Genomic DNA, 16,645 nt, shown 5'->3' on the forward strand with positions numbered 1-16,645 from the left:
ATGATCCAGCAAAGCACTTGTGTCACTTCAAACAACCCAGTGCTTGGTTTTGAAAAGTGCTTTACTGAACTAGGGCTTGAGCTGAGCTAAACACAGATCTTATTCAGAGAAGTTAAAAACGTTTTCCAGACCAGTGTAATATGAAAGACTAATAAATGTTTTAAATAATACTGCCTGAATATGTGTTGATGGTTGTGTAAGGATGGTAAAGCCTTCTTATAATGTCTAAACCATTTTCCTATTCCTAAAGCATTTTGTTAAAGCATTAAAATGTTGTTAAGTACTGTCAGATGGAGAGAAATTAAACTACTTTCTTAAGAACCTGAAATCGGACGTTTGGACTGGGATTTCAGTATGCAGGTGCATTTGTGTGCAAGCTATGGTAGTGTTATAGTCAGCCTGCTTTCAGCTAAACATATGCAGTTTCCATGAAGTTCAAGGGAGGTGACTGTGTATGCAGCAAGTGCATGTTAGAGCTTGTAAGCTTGTATTCGTAGATATCTTTTAAAATCCTACCGAGTAGATACAGTAATATACTAAAAAGCCAAAGCCCTGAAAAAGTGGGCTGCAAACACTGAGATATGCTATCCTAGAGGTACTGAGGTATGCTAACCTAGAACTTCAGAACCTTTTTAAACTATGGGCACAGCTAAAACTTTTTTTAAGAACAAAACAAACAAAACAAGAGCCATGAAGAACAACAAATCCTTCAGTGATAGTCAGGTGCGAATGACCTGAAAGGATTTAGGAAGGGCACAGCTGATTTTTTTTCCCTGAGATCTAAGGCCCAGAACTAAAACAGCAGGTGAACCAAAGAGTCACTTAGTACCCTAAACTCACTTGAGCCCTTACTCAGCAAAGCACGTGGTTAATGTTTTAAGCAAAGGAGTAGTCCCACTGAGGTTGAGATGAAGTATGTGCATGTTCAGGTGCTTCAGAGCAAGGCAGCACTCAAAGTCAGGGAGGATGCAGAACACTGCCCATGACGTGGAAGTCCTGAGATGTTCTTTGGCTCCTCGCATGGCTGAATTGTGCATGCTGACCTTGATGCTGTTCCTGAAGTCACATTGCTGCTGTTCTCTTAGCTACATAAGAAGCACAGATGAGTATCAGCCTGAGAAGGCTTCTTTGCAAGCTTCCACCAAAATGCTTAAACTAGTAGTTTTGTGTCTGGGCTTACAAATCAAGTCTGAAGAGATAGATTCTACTTTTCTAGGGCTTTTTGCAATTGGACTAATGACAACACAGATGTCAACAAAGGACATTTGGTTTGGAAAAACCTTTTGAAGCACCTCTATCAGGATCTAAATGGTTCAGGACTATTTACAGAGAGTTAACAAGAGTGATGTACTGCTTCGACTGGAGGAATAGGTTAACCAAAAGCCCTGACCAAATGAAGAAACTTTGCTCTGCTCCCTGAGAGCCTCCAACAGAGGCTCGGGTGCACCAGCAGAGGGAGTGAGCCTCAAAGACTACAGCCCACTGGTGGGGGAATATTTGGCCTGGATCAAGTAAACTACACTGAGGGTAAGGTGCTCTTGCTAGCTAGTCCTCTCTGAAGTGGTCCCTTAGGTTAGAGGGTCAGAGCTGCAGGACACTGAAGACTAAGGTGCGTGTACAATTACACCTGCAGAAATTGAAGCAGACTTAGTAGAGACCGAGAAGGGAGCAAAGGAGTGTGCTCATGAATAAACCTGTTGAGAGAACAGATCTGTGTGCAGCCCTGAGGGGGAAGCTTGCAGTTAGTTTACCTCAAGCTGACGAAAGTGTGGGGATTAAAGGTTTTGTGAGGGTGAAGGAAATCCTCTGTAATAGATGAAGTTTAGGAAGAAAGGGGCAGCCTTAGCAATGATGGATCCAGAAGAACATAGAAACTAGATATGTCTGGCAGAGCAAGTGAGGGTCACCTGCTATCTAGTGATACCTACATTTGTTCCATTTGCACATCACTGCTGTCTAACCTAAGCCTGTGCATACAGCAGAGGCTTAGCTGAGTGCAGATTTGAGTTGAAACTCAGATTTTGACTTCTTGCCTCTCTTTAAGAGGCTACCCACATTCCATTGCAATAGACACCTGCACGTAATCTCTTGGCAGTGCAATAAGCATTACAAAACCAGTAGCAGAAAGGGAACAAACAGCCGTGGATTCCTGGAACATGGTTGGTCGAAGTGGCAATTCAAGGAAGGAATCCTGCTGCAGCCAGGAAAATATTATGACACGTGGACTGATGAGGTAAAATACATCCTCAGAACGCCAGAGCTGTCGCACTGCTTTCCTCTGGTGAGCCTCATCCTTGCGGCCCTTGAATTATCTTCCTAGCCAACCTCCCCTCCCCCCTGCTTTATACAGTGAATGCCTTCACAAAGAGGTCTTCTGTCAGCCAAGGGCTGTGCTGCTGCAACTAGACTTGGCCAAATCAACCCTGCCATGACTCTAATTGCTGAAAGAGATACAATATTCTGAACACCGCTTGACAAAACCTTAAGGCTTTAGCACAAGGAGCTGTGGCTAAAAAACTGCCGTAAAGTTTTCATTCCATCACGACTTCCCTCTTGTGTTCAGTGTCCAGGAGAGGCTCCCTAGAAATGCTATTCAGCACTAGTCCCAGCTGAAATTCCAGATACAGTCCACTCTCTGAGATAAACTGCTGCTGTTGGAAGAGATACCTACCTCCATACAGTATGTTTAAGTTGCCATTGACTTTGCAGATAAAGTTTTAAATGTTATTAAAAGGTCAGAGCATTTACAGGGTTAGAATTCAGTCACCAAGTCTATTATTGCACTGCAAAATGAAGATGTTGATTAAAAGCCACCCCTTCAAAAGCTATACAGGCCCAGCTCTACTGCTCTGTTGCGGGAAACAGAATCAAGCCAGGCATGGGCTGTAGGATGCTGTGGGGCACAGCAAAGCATAGATCACTTAGCCAGTTCTGGAACTATGGGCAAGGCAGGTCACTTGTTCGGAGTTCGGGCAGACACCTTCACTTCTAGTTATTTATATAACTTTTAAATTTTTTACTTTTTTAAACAAGGTAAATGTTTCCCAACATGGAACCTAGAAAAACAAACTATAAAGAAAAATGAAAACAGACTTGCTAATTTTGGCATTCAAAGCCATGGCATGAAATATACGGGTACTGAGATCTAATAATTTTAAGATGTGGAAAGTAAAAGGCCTCCACTAAACACAATTGGGTTTGTTTCTAATGTCCATATCTCAGTAGGAGTTTTGTTTACAAAGGAGCTTCAGCATGCAGCAAGGAGAGCTTTTAATTCTTTGGACTTGTTGCTTTAAACAAGGAGGAAAAACAATTAAAAACGTAGACCTATGATGAAGATTCAATCACTGTATGTTTTTTCTCAAGTTTTCTGATGGTAAATAGAAAAATATCTGTGGTTTATAGCAAAATGGGAGTGCTTCATAATTACAAGCCTAAAAAGACAAGAATATTTCATCAGTTTGTGATAACAAATGGCAAACTAATGAATAGCGCTGTGCATCTGAAAATGGATTTGCGAGCCCAGCTCAGAACATACTTGTAAAGCCTGACAGTAAGAATAGCTGGTGTCCCACTGCTGTAAAACCAAAACTGGAGGGGCTGAAAACACATCTGTACTTTCTCTGTATTGAGGCTCTTGAGGATGGCCCTAGTGTGAAAGAGCACGAGTGCTAAAATGACTCTGAGGGTTTGCAGCCCTCCCCACGATCCTCTCTGGGTGGTGGCACAGAGCTGGCTCAGCACTACCCAGAGGCCCCTCCAGCCGCCTCTGCTCCAGTTGGAGCTCAGGATTGTTTTACAGCCTATTGCTGATGGAGCGGGGCCACGGGGCACTTGATGGATTCCCTCCTCCTCAGACGTGACTTGCCCAGGGCCACAGGAAGACCGTGCCAGAACTGGGATCAGGACTCTGCAGTCCCCAGGTGCCAGACACGTGCTTGCCTTAAAACTGAGCACTTCATCAAACCGTAAAACCCAGCCAGATGGTGACTCTTTGCTATTATCTGGACCAGTGCTGGGGGGCTTAACATGTGCAAGGCACGGTGAAGATCTGTATTCCAGTTTCTGTGTCTAAGGCTCAGAAGCCCAGATAATGCATCCATATTTTAGACCTAACTGCTGCTAGAAATTTGAGCATGTTTGAAATCAAGTTCTGACTTCGGTCCATCCCTCTCATGAAACACTTCCACCTCAGCCTTGACCCACCATTTTCAGTGGGGGAGTTCTTTCTTTGCAAAGGGGTAGAAAGACATGGGAGTAAGGGCTAGGTACTTCGTCAGCCTCATTCTGCTGTGTGTACATGGCCCTGGCCACACTCTCTTCTTCCAGGTAGCAAAGGCTGCATGAATAGAACAGTGAATCCATTTTGCCTCTCGGCAATCATTTAAGGCTCACTGTATGGACCAAGAAGGTAACTACACCCTATCTGCCTTTCACATGTATGAACATATGTCCCAGAACACCAGAACCCTCAGTAAAACTCTCCAAACCCACGTCAGAGCCAATACAGAGATTTTTGGAATATTTAAAGAGCAGTTTGTATGGCTTTATTCCTGTCCCAAAGTCAACAGCACAGATTTCTGTTGGCTGCCCTGTGAATGGAGTTGAGACTTTGTTCCACCTTCCAAAAAAAATCATCTCAAGCTTGCGAGCAGCCCATTGCTCTTTGCATCTTGCTGCTGGGGAAGAAAACCAGACCAAACCAAAAACTATTTCTCCTAATTGCAGTTACCCATTTATTTGTGTATTTTCTGAAGCAGGTACCTCTGAGGTGGTGCCAATGGCCACGGATCTTTTCCAACAGATTCATTGTGTGTGTCTTTGTCCCCTCCTCCCAGTCAGTATATAAACAGCATGTTAGTTCCAAATCAAAAGCAATTCCCTGCTGGTAACTGCAGCAGAGCCTTTTGTCTTTCGTTAGCATGAGTTTTGGGGAGCTACTTGACCTATGCATATGCTTTACCATTCCAGACGGTGCACAGTAGTTATTGTCCACTCAGACTCAGCAACAAAACATTATCAACAGAAAAAATAACTCAAAAACTAAGAAAAGAAATCAGTGTGATGAACACTGGAGTTCTAATTTCTTGCTAAAATGATGTTCTAATAATGGAAATGGTTTTCCCTTGAACTCCTAGTGAATTGGAAACGTAAACTCTGCATTCAGGTCTCACCCTGTGAGTCAAATGCAGGTACTGAAGGTAATTCTCTGTGCTGCAGGCAGATCAAAAGAAACTCGTAATCAGTCGGTCATCTAAAAGGATATGACAGCCTCACATCCAGTTGTTCAGCAGCTTAGACGCAGTCTGGAACGGATCTTTTCTGTGTCTGTTGTCTATAATAGCTTTTAGGGCTGGCTCTTCTTCCAACACAAGAGTACAAATCCTCTGGTAACTAGTACCAGCCACAAACAACAAAAGCCAGCTAAATCTGGTGTGAGCTCAGAAATCGATGACTGCTTGCCCTTTTCTCTTACTCAAGTCAGCAAGGGTCTCCCAGGCCAAGCGTTTTGGGCAGCAGAGGTTCTTCTAGTCTCCTGTGGACACTGATACCACCCGGAAGAGTCAGTTCCCTTCCTCCCTGCAGACTGAAGCTGACCATTGTGAACAGGATGCTTTCACTGATCCCTTTGGACAACACTGGCACTGCACTTCTCCATGAACCTGAGAACTGGAGCTGAGCAGAATTCCTTTCACAAGCACTAATAAGAGAAGAACATTCAAGGCTGACTCATGCTCATCTTCCACCGAACGGCTTCAGATGTACCTACAGTCACAGCAAGCCAGCTGCAATTCGTGTTGCTTCTCTTTCAAACTAAAAAGAAGTTCCCCCCGCCCAGCGCATGTGCAATCCATCATTTGCATGCCTCAGCTCTAGTGCTCCTTTTTCTCCCAGATACCTGCATATGTGCCTGCCTGAGCCACTTTCTCTCAGTGCTTGTGTCAATTAAAGCCTTTTGAAGGAACCGTGCACATGTTTACCTAAGCAGCCTTTTGATGTTCCTCTTCCAGTTCCTGCATCTGTCGGCATCATGCTCCTCAAGCACATACACAGAGTTGATGGCAGAAGTTATCTGTCAGCTTGCTCCATATCCTATCCTTCACCTATAGCTTCCTCAGGGGTGTTAATAAATGTAAGAGAAAGTTAACATTTCCTGTTCTGATAATAAAGATGAGTAAGCAGAAAGGGAAGCCAATGCAGACACAAGGGCCTTCTCTTTCTCTTCCATGGGATCTGCCCAGTAGACAGCAGAGGCAGCATGGGTTCGTTCTGAGAGGAGGAGGCTGCTGGCTCAGCCAAGCGCAGAAGTATGGAACCGCTCACAGGCTGCAGCCACTGCTAAAATGATGAAGTGTCACTGTGTGTCTGGCTGCTGCCAGCAATCCTGCAGTCTGCACAGGGACACATCGGGTCTGAAAGCATCCCCTGAGTCACTGAACTCAGATCCCTCGTTTTGCGGACAACAGTTTTACATAACCCCTTTCACAAGCCATTCACACATTCCTGAAACTAATGCAGGTTCTTGTCTCTGATAGTCTATGGGAAAGCTTCTCTAGAGAACTTCAGCCTGAGGTTCTAAATTAATAGGGAACAGTTTGTGCTTTTTTGTTCTTGTGCCGGCAGTTTTCTGTTGTTGGAAAAGCTTTTCTTGGTGTTTACCCCTGAAATAATTATGTCAGAGTCTAGCACTGAGGTTTAGAGTCTAGTACCAGCATAAGGAGCTTTTTACGGCAAGAAGAGTTTGTGTGGTCGTAGCCTGTTGGCACAATTTACTGTGGAGTGGAAGCCAGTCATAGAAATGCGGTTTTGGAAGAGCTCAAATTATCTGGGGGATAAGTTGGTAGGAGCTGTCATACTTGCACTCTGCCTTTGTTTTGCTAAACCATCAAAAGAAACTCATTCTCAGACACCTAAAGGCATCTTTGCATCCAGTAGTTCAGCAGGTTAGATAGCTGGTGTCTTCTGTCTGGAATGTGTCTTCTGTTCCTTTGATGGCTCTGCTCTTCTCTGCACACAAGTTTGTATTCTTTCCTGAATAAAGGTGTTGTTCCTTTCACAATGACAACAGACTCCCTCTCCCCTAAAAAGATATCATCTGATTCAGTGTAGGGTTATACTGATTATTTTATGGCTTGTAGATCTTCTGTGTAAGCAAGAACTTAGAGTGAATGTTCCCAATTGTATACTTTTTGCATCCTTGCAGAGACCTGCCCTTTGCTCCGTATCAAATCAAATCCTGCAATCTGCGTGTAAAATAAGGCTTGTGACTTGCAGTGCTTCCATCTGTCCACTGCTGCCCACCTATAGCACAGGAGGAGATGCTCCACAGTACAGCACAGGAGGAAATGCTTCGCTAAAGAATCAAGTACTTTATTAAGTGTCATGTGGGATGTCCAGGAGCAGGGAATGCATTTAAAAAAGCTATACAAACCCCGAAGAAGTAACAATGACCGAGCTATGGTAGTGCACCAGGGCAATCTGACACCCCACGGGGCAATTAGGTGAACAGGAAGACAACAGCACTGACATATTCCACAAGAATGTGGGGACAGGAACTCACCTGGAAAGGCAGGGAGCAAACAGATTGCAACAAGTACCTGTGGTCCAAGAGAAGTGCTGATGATGATCCATGCATCACCATCCTTGGAGAACATACATCCTTGCATCATGTCAAAGAAAAGCCCAGCCTCTAGACACCCCGGCTGTGCTAAACTCCATCCTTCTCACCCCCTGGAAAGAAAGTATCCATACGTTCACCTATATTGTATTTTCGTTTTGCGTATCCCCGGACATCGCCCACACGGAAGCAGCTCCCTGAAGCTTCAGGCTGGTGAGGACCCAATTCCCACAGAGTGCCTGTGACGGAGAGCCGGTGGCTGCCGCTGCAGGTGCTCAGCGCTCCCAACAGCCGGGCCCGACCCGCCACGGCTCCCCGTTGTGCCCGTCCCGTCGCTAGGGATCCTTGGCGAGTGCCCGCCCGCTAGGCTGGGCCTCCCCGCGGGAGCTGCGGGCCCCGCCGTCGAGGGGATGCGGGTCGGTAGCCGCCCGCTCTGTCGGGCCCCGGGTGTGGAGCAGGGCCCCCCCGGCGGCACACGGGTGGTGAAGGGATGGGAGAGCTGGGGCTTCCCCCTGGGGAAAGCCGCGGCGGTCGGGAACAGCACCGCCTTTGCTTTGGACTGGAGCTGAGTTTTCGTGGGGTGGGGGTAAGGGAAGGGTAGGGCTCCCCGGGCCTTGCTCCTCCGGCAGAGCGGGCACCTCAAGTGCTTTTCCTCCTCGGACTCGGTTTTGCACCGTCTACGCCCAGCTCATCTCCAGGCACCCTGGGTTTCCCACCCCGGACTCGGCCCGAGGGGGTGAGGGCAGCGGGGTCGGTGTTTCACCGTCCTGCAGGGCCGCGGTGCGGGATGAGCGCCGCCGGGTCGGCCGCTGCCGGCCCGTACGGGGTACGGGGCGGTGGACGTCCTCTTCAGCAAGCTCTCTGCTTGTTGTCCTGTGTGGGGCTGGCGGTTGTGGTTGGGGTTTTCTGCTTTTTTTTTCCTTTTATTTTTTTCTGCCGAAGGGGAAAGGGAAGGGGGGTTGTCTGGGTGTAGGGAGGCGAGAGGGGGAGAAGGGTGGAAAACGTTGGCTCTGTCCATGGTCAAAGTAATTCAGCTATAATCCCCCTTTCTCTTCCTCTCCTGGAGCTCTATTCATATTCTAATCACAGCTTTTCCTTCCCTAAACCAGCCACTTTTATCAGAGCCCTAGCTTTGCACTTTTACTTCCACTTCCAGCACATACAACCGCATGCAGAATAAGCAACTTTTTTCCAGCCCCCCCGTCCTGCCGCCTTTCCCCCCCTCAACGTGCAAACCCGAAAAGGGATCTTCGCATCCTCGGGCTAAAGCTGGACGGGAACGCGAGTTTGAAAACGCGCCCGTTTCGTTCTTCGTTTCTCCTGGCCCCCACCCGCCTGCTCTCCCCCAGCCCCACCGCAAGCTCCCCTGGGGCAGCCGCTCTCCGCCGGCGGACAGGCCGTGCCCTGGCTCCCCGGGGCCTCGAAGAGAAGCACTGGAGCCCCTGCGGCGGGTCTGCGGTGCCAGCACCGCTCGCCGTGGCACCGGGAGCTTCTCCCTGCCCTCATCACCCACCCCTCCACCCCTCCTTTCCCTACCCACACACATCGCCCTTTTCCTTCTTTTTTCTCCCCAGTAATCTCAGATGATTTGGGAAGCTGTGCAGCTTCCAACGCCATGTGCCCGCGAAGGATCCCAACCCAGAGCCCACCGGGAGGAGATGGAAGGAGGAGGAGGGGAGCTCGGCCGCGCTGCACGCACACCCGGCAGCCCCAAAGAGCACAACCCCAAACCTCCTCCTGCCCGTTTGAAGATCTAAGCCAATTTTGATGTGGGGCTGTAATGAGGCGAGGACCTTGGGTGGGGGCTGGGGGAGGGAAGGGAGGAGTGGAAAGGCCGCTGGAACTTTAAATAAGAAAAACGTTTCTAATGCTCTAATAGAAGAGGGAAGTCGAAGTGTTGGGATTGCGTAGATCTAAGGCCCCCCTTTTTGGAGGAAAGCTTTTCTTATTCAAAGCAGCATCACAATGGGCTTCACATTGAGCCTTGCCACATCCCCATCTGAGTAGCAGCCATTCATCAGGCTGGCTGGCCTATCAATGACATTTCTCCCATCAGGGCTTCTATAAAATGATGCTTTTTCCCATGAAACATCCGCAAACATTTTGACGGGTCTGGCTTTGCCCTGCTGGATTACGGAGTGTCCTCTCTCCCGCGCTACACCCCCAACCCCCCCCCAAACTATCTGCCTCTGCCCTCCCCCCCCCCCCCTCCTCCTCGCCGCCACCCTGCTCCCTCTCCCCGCACAGCTCGGAGACAGGGGCTCTCCACACCCCGGGACCTTGGGGCTCCCGTCCCGTCCATGGGAAGAGCATGCATTGCGGGTTGCTGGAGGAACCCGATATGGACTCCACAGGTAAGTCCTGCCCGTCCCCGTGTCCTGTGTGTGAACCCCCCCCACCGGGCAGCGGGCTCCTCTCCCTCCTTAGGGAGGACTTCTCAACTTGACCGTGGCGGGGGGGCCGCCGGCCTCACCGGCCCCGCAGGGAAACGAGCCCGGGCCGGTGCGGGGCAGCGGGGCCGCCGATGGGGAGCTCCCCCCTCCCCGGGCCGGAGCCCTGCGGCTGCACTTGCAGATGCGATGGAGCAAAGGGTGGTTTTCCCCCTTTCTTGTATTTTTCGTTTTCTCCTCCAAAGGCTGCCGGCCCGCGAACTCTTTTCCTCGCCGCTTCTAGTTTTAGGCGCTCGCTTAGGTTCGAGCGGAGCCTTTCAGAGGGGCGAGGAAAAGAGGTTCCTTAGGGACGATTGTCGGTGGGTTGGGGCTAGCCCAGCACCGAGGCCGCCTTGTCCCACCGGCAGCACCGGGGCCGGGCTGCTTTGGAGGGGAGGGAGTCTGGGGAAGGGCAGGGCGGGATTCTCCCCCCGCACCCCAAAAAGAGCACTTGGCCGGTCCGACAACCGGACGGGAGAAAGGCGGCTGCAGTCCCACCAGCGAGAAGCCCCGGCGGGAGGCGACGGGGACGGGCGCAGCTGCGGGGCCGCTGGCCCCGAGGGCCGCAACCACCCGACGGCAGCCTGGCACGGCCCGGCCCTGCCCGGGGCACACGGCATGGAAGTGCGCCGGCTCTCCCGGGGCAGGGCCCAGGCCTAGGTCTGCCCAGCTCGCTGTCAACCGGCGGCCTCCCCAGAGCACGACCCCTTCTCGCCGGTTCCCTCCCGCCGGCTGTGCCCGGGTTGTCCTCAGGCTGAGGAGCCCCGTTTGCGCCGCGCTCTGTCCCGCACGCAGCGGAGGGCAGGTGGCAGCCGAAACAACCTTCGCGGGTTTCATTTATTTTATTAGCACCGGAAAACACCCCTTCCTTCCGCCCTGCCTCCCTGCTTCCCTCCCTGCTTTCCTCCTTGCCCGCCGGTCTGGCAGGGCAGAGTCTGGGGACGGTTCCCAACCTGCCCCGTCTCCTGCATCCCCGTGCCCGGCTCCGGTGCCCTGGGAGAGGAGATCAGGCTCTCCCCGCTCCTCCCCAGTGGCCACGGCGGGCCGCGTCCTGGCGCTCCCCCGGGGTCCCGCAGCTCCATCCCGGCTTCTCCAGTATAGCTGGAGCGGGTGGGGACTGGGAGGCCCCGGCGTTGGACCCGCTTCTCTCCCCTCCGCTCCGAACCCGCCGAGGGCTTTCCCACCCCTCGGGCCCAGCGCTGCCCGAAGGGATCTTTGTGAAATTCAAATATCGATTAAAACCAAAACCAAATCACAAAAAGGGAGAGAAGGGGAGGGGAAGGAAGGGGAAGGGAGTCTGTCCGGCCCTGCTCGGCCGCGTCCCCGGAGCACCGGGTGGGCTTAGCCCTTCACCCTCCACCAGCGACACCAGGCGGGTTTGGGGCACTTTTACTGCCGGGACAACCCCAGGGGGGGCTGTTCTGGGGAGAAAGCGCTCGGCGGGGAAGGAATCGTTGTGTTCAGGTCCGGGCGTGTGCGGGAGTTATCGGGGTGTTAAAGCAAGTTGTCCTTCTGCCTAGCGGCGCCGCCGGGACGGAGTTAGGGGCACTGCTGGCAACTTCTCGTTGTCGAGAGTAACGAGTTTTTAGGGAAAGAAGAAAATCAAACGAAACCAAACCAAACGAGCCCTGCGTTTTCTGTTCCTGCCTTCACAATTGTTCATCCTCGGGCTGAGCCTCCGTGCTACTCGTTCCTTAAATTCAGTGTGGTTATAATAAATGGCAGCGTGATTGATTAAGTTAATATTAATCAGAAAACACTTCAGTCTTGCTAAACAGATGGCAAGAAAAGTGGAGCTTTGCAGTTGTCTCATTCAGACACCTTAACCTCCCTTTCAGAGGACTTAATCCAATTAGCTTTTCTCCCGAGTTTCAGTTGTTACGTAAAGATCCGTTTGCATTATGAAGAAATATGGCTTCATTGAAAAAAATCAGTCATGTTTTAATTTATCCTTAACAGGGTTGGTTTTTTTTTTCCCTAAAACAACTGGGTAAATAAAAACAAACCGTCCGCGGCTCTAACTTTAGAGCAGGGGGAAGCTTTGGTTCTCTCGCCTTCCCCAGCACCGCCGTGCGCTTCCGTCGGGTCCAGCTCATGTCCCCCCACCCCAGGCAGGGACCCTCGGGAGCTGTCATCAGCCTAAACCCGTTTTTGCCGTCTGATGGCCCGAGGAGCCCCCATTCCTGCCCAGCGAGGTGGAAGGGCTGGCAGGCGGCTGGCGGGGAACCGGCACCGGCAGCGCCCGGCCCCGACGGCCGGTCCCGGTCCCGACGCGGCAGCCCCCGGCGACCTTCTGGGCTCTTCCCCTGCCCGGCAGGGCACGGGGAGCGGAGCACTCACCCGGGAAAGGCACCCACCCTTCTCGGGCGGTTTGCGGCATCCCTTGTCTCGTCGTTTTGATGCTGTCGTTAGCTCGGTAAGGCGCCCGCCCGACCCCAGGGCGTAGTTTGCAAAGCCCGTAACCCCCTCATCCCAAACAGGGCAGGGGCCGAGAGCCGCTGGGAGAAGCCCGCAGTCCCCGCCGGGGCTCTCCCGCCCGCCCCTTCGCTGTGGGGCACAAAGGGGTCGCTCCGGGGGACCGTGTATGCCTTCAGGGCTTGCAGGAACGCGCCCGCCGCCTCCTGCCCCGACATTCCCGTGCCCGCTGCCTGCCGGGTGCTGGGCACCGCTGCTCCAGGACCACCCCCCCACATCTTTCCCTGTAGAAACCCACCGGGGCCCTAGAAAGGGAGGGCAGCGGCGGAGCGGGAGCTCGGAACCGGCACCCGGGGACCCCCGGAGGGCGGCTGGCCCCGGGGATGGAGGCTTGGCAGGCGATGGCGAGTATTAATTAATAACAGGTTTCCACAGCCGCAGCCCCCCCTAGTGACACTGGTACTGCGGGTGCGAGGCGCTGCCGACGGGGGGGGGGGGCAGGACCGGGGCCGAGATGGGGCGTCCTGCACCGGGTGCCCCCCCGTTGCCCCGCCGGAGTCTCCCCACGCAGGACTCCTCCACGGGGCTCTCGGGTGCAGCCAGACAGGGAGCTGCCTGCAGGACGGATACCCCCAGAGCTGCCTCACTCCCTTTCCCTGCCTCAGCACTCCGAGAAGCAGGAGCCGAAGGGAACGGAGATGCTTTCTTGGAGTGCAACTTTTCTGCGTGACTCCATAAACATCCCTGTCGGTTTCACTGTCTGAGCCAGGCAAAAACTCCGCTGGTTTCAAAGCACTAGATGGATGAGATCCTTGGGATGTGGAGCTGAGGTTTAGGAGCTGATCCAAACCCCCTTAAAATCAGCAGAGAGCCTTTCAGTACTGTCAAGGACGTTGGGATTAGGCCCTTAAAGCAGCTGGTGTGAATCATGAAAAACGGGTTCCGGTGCCCAAGCTGGACACTTCGAGGCAATGGCCAGATTTCAGTCTCATGTTTTTACCAATACACGGGCATTAGGGCCGTGGTGGGTGATCTTTTCTATGAGCTTGCCATTTAAAAAGGATCTAGCATATAAGCACTGTTTGAAGACAATTAATGGCTTTCATATCCTGGTTCAGTTCATGAAATTGCCAATACTGATAACAAATACTTGAATGCTAGTTAGGAAAGCTGTTGTGACATTACAGAACATAAGTAGAATGCTGAAGCCTGTGATCCTAGAGCTCAATTTTTTCAGTCCAAATGAGTGGCTGATTCTGCGGCTGGAAACTCTTCACTTTGCTTATTGCAACACAGTTCACTAATAGATAAAAACGAACTTGCTATTGGCTTTTTGTCCTTGCTTTCCTGGAGTGCTTTTCGTGGTCCAGCAAAAATGTGATTTATTCTTGTTCCAGCAAATCAAAAAAAACCTCTTTACTGTTCCAGGATTCGTATTTATAAAGGATTTGTGTTTATAAAAGCTCTTACTTGCTGAGCAGCTTAGATGATCCAACAATCCTTCACATCGTGAATTCAATGTGATATGGACATGCAAAAGAAACGCCACTGGTCCTTCATATAATTCAATCGGACTGCTTGTCTTATGTTATTTTATATCTTACGAGATTTCACACATGAAAGAAATGGAGCAAAAAAACCAAAACCAAAACGCCCAACAAGATATTCTCTTTCCTGCTGGCTGCAGAGTTCCTGCAGACAGTGTTTGCAGGAGGGCCCGATCCTTGGCAGCTCCTTCTGCCTCCATCAGCAGCAGAACTGGGAGGTAAACGCGAGCCCCAGCACTGGATCAGCTCTTCATTCCTGAGGGGATTTTAATAACCTTGTAAAACCCACAGGGATTTTCAGAGGTTTGTAAATTGCTCAGAATTACCCTGAAATCAGAAGTTTATCTTCTAGGTTTGACCCAGGGGAAAGAATGATTTTATGATTTTTTTGTCTGCTAATCAATTAATTCTAAAGTACTTAGGGAGGGGGAATTGAGGTACTTTTCATTGCTCTGCGAGCTGTTATTTACTTGCAGTAAAGGTCTTTGAAAGGATGGAAGTAAAAACCTAAAACAAGCTTTGGCAGAATAGCCAATAGTAGGAATCTGTTTCATTTGTTTAAGTGACTGTTTAGGGTTTACACTCCCCAAGATTTCATTTGGGTAAAGCCCTCATTAAAGAAGGGACTCTGGATTCAGGGGACACTTTTGCCCATGAGGCTGTAAAGAAACCTGTCTCTTCAGCTTGTCTGTTGATCGCAGCTGCACCTTTACTGCAGTTCAGTTCTAGTGACAAAAAGATCTCAAAGTTCCAAAACCATTTTGTGTTAAGATACTTGCAGTGTTCTTGGAGCTGTCCCACACAGAGTCACTGGTACAGTATCCTGCTTTCATCAGGGTTGCTGGCTTGCTTGCTGCTAGAAAACAAGGTTGGTTTTCAGCCCCTGGTGCAGTGATTGTGCAGGCAAGGAAGAAGGGTAGCATAGCCAAAAAATCTGCAGCATCTCCAAATGTAAACACCTTTACATTTCTCCAGCTCAGTTTGCAAGTGGTTTGCAAGTTAGGACAGCCTAAGGAGGTGCATCCCTTGTGATACTATTTCTCTATGTAGGATTTCACCACAGCAACATGCTGAAATCGTGTGATCACTGAAATCTGTGTGGTGGAGAAACACCAGTACCTCTTCAGATGAAGACATTTAAAGAGGTGGCCTTAAATACAGCTGGGGCTTGGTGGTTCATAACAATGCCTTTAGAGCAGCAGCAGGCTGTCATGTAACTAATACAAATATAAGGTCAGTCCTTTGGGAATACTTGATGTGACATCCAAGTCCAAATAATTAGCTCACAATTCCGGCAGCACTGAGTTTGTGAATTTTCTGAGCTCACTCACTCGTCTGTTTCCCCACATTTGGGCTGGGTTTTCTATTTGTCTCATTGTGTCTGAAAATGAATACCCCATGCGATCCATCCCTGCTGGAGCTCAGTGCCCCAGCGGCCGAGGGGATTTGATTGCTAACATTCTAGTTAGGAAGATGGATAGCATAAAGGATATTTGATGGCTGAGCGATCCTATAGATAAGAAGTGTAGGAAAGAAGAGTAAGTGGTGATGATTAAGCTAGCATAGGCCTCTGTAGGTTTGTTTAATATGTCTGTACTAAAAACATGCTTACCCATCCTTGGAATTGTTAATATATTTTGAAGAGTTTCTGTATTTAATGCTGTGACACCACTTGCTGTCAGAGACGGGTCCTGATCCTGCGATGGCTCCAAAAGGAAAACACCTGTTGAATTCCACTTGTGTTCCTTGGAGAAGGCAGGTGCCCAGGGTTAGCCCGTAATGATCCCTCCCAACGGCTGGGGATGTGTAATAACTTAATTGCAGCTATTTTACATGCAGAACTAGCAGTCATGGCCTCTCTTCATTTACATTTATTTTCTCCCGGGAGGTTTGCAGCAAGAGCAGTTTATTAGACATGAAACACCAGCCAGGGTTAGGAACAGTACTCAGAGTCAGTGGTGGAGCCCTTCTGGCTTGCTGCAAGAGCTGCGGTTTTGTTCTCTGTATATAAAGAAGAGTTGGGTTAAATACTCCTGGCCATTCTTCCCTTCCTGATAACTTTGAAATCAGGAGAAGTGGAGAGGGTTAAATAGAGCCTTGGCTCTCGCTGCACCCAGTAAGGAGAAAAAAGCTCATTTGCAGCCTAAATTACCTCAAGACTGAAACACGGGGCTCAGTGCTGTCTCATTTCCTTCACTTCAGCTACAGTTAAGCACTTTGTTTTCTTTTATTGGTAAGTGAACTTAATTTCTCTGAGATGGAATTTGTTACAGGAACCAAGGAGCCGATTCACAGCTATGAATGATGGCTTCACAATTAATTAGCAGCTTATCCTGAGCATTTTTGCGTGGGATCCAAATATTATAGTAATGGGAAGCAATACATTTTAGATAGATGGAACATTCTCTGAATGAGTGATTCCCTGAAACTTACAGCCATGGGAACCAGAGGCATTAATTGCAGAGCAGCAGGCTGGGGATGCATGTTGGGATTTCACTGGATTTTTAAGCTTGCTGTAGTCTGATGCTACCAACATTGCTCTGAGAAACTTTCTTCTGGAGTTGTGGATGAATCCCATGGCATAGACTCAAGGACTTAGAAACACAAAACCCTCTTTTCTAGGCGTTTTAATTTGC

At 50.1% G+C, this 16,645-nt stretch overlaps 2 protein-coding genes across 3 annotated transcripts in view; both read left to right on the top strand.

Annotated features, from left to right (window-relative positions):
- The window catches only part of POLR3B (RNA polymerase III subunit B), a 74,024-nt gene extending 73,854 nt beyond the window's left edge, over nucleotides 1-170 (top strand). Inside the window, exon 28 of the mRNA XM_061445043.1 lies at nucleotides 1-170. This exon is cut by the window's left edge and continues 387 nt beyond it. The gene's annotated coding sequence lies outside the window, so the exon portion shown is untranslated.
- Nucleotides 171-9,441: 9,271 nt separating this feature from the next.
- Nucleotides 9,442-16,645, top strand: part of RFX4 (regulatory factor X4) — a 93,265-nt gene continuing 86,061 nt past the window's right edge. Inside the window, exon 1 of one of the 2 annotated variants that reach the window (XM_061445045.1) lies at nucleotides 9,442-9,972. In XM_061445045.1, coding sequence (XP_061301029.1) covers nucleotides 9,930-9,972 — 43 coding nt within the window. In that variant the 5' untranslated portion in view covers nucleotides 9,442-9,929. The remainder of the gene's footprint in view (nucleotides 9,973-16,645) is intronic. The other variant, XM_061445044.1, reaches the window with a different exon arrangement.

Source organism: Pezoporus flaviventris, unplaced genomic scaffold (assembly GCF_033815535.1).
Source record: "Pezoporus flaviventris isolate CSIRO_AGI_PZ_B2104156 unplaced genomic scaffold, CSIRO_AGI_Pfla_v1 ptg000002l, whole genome shotgun sequence".
Classification (NCBI taxonomy): Eukaryota; Metazoa; Chordata; class Aves; order Psittaciformes; family Psittacidae; genus Pezoporus; species Pezoporus flaviventris.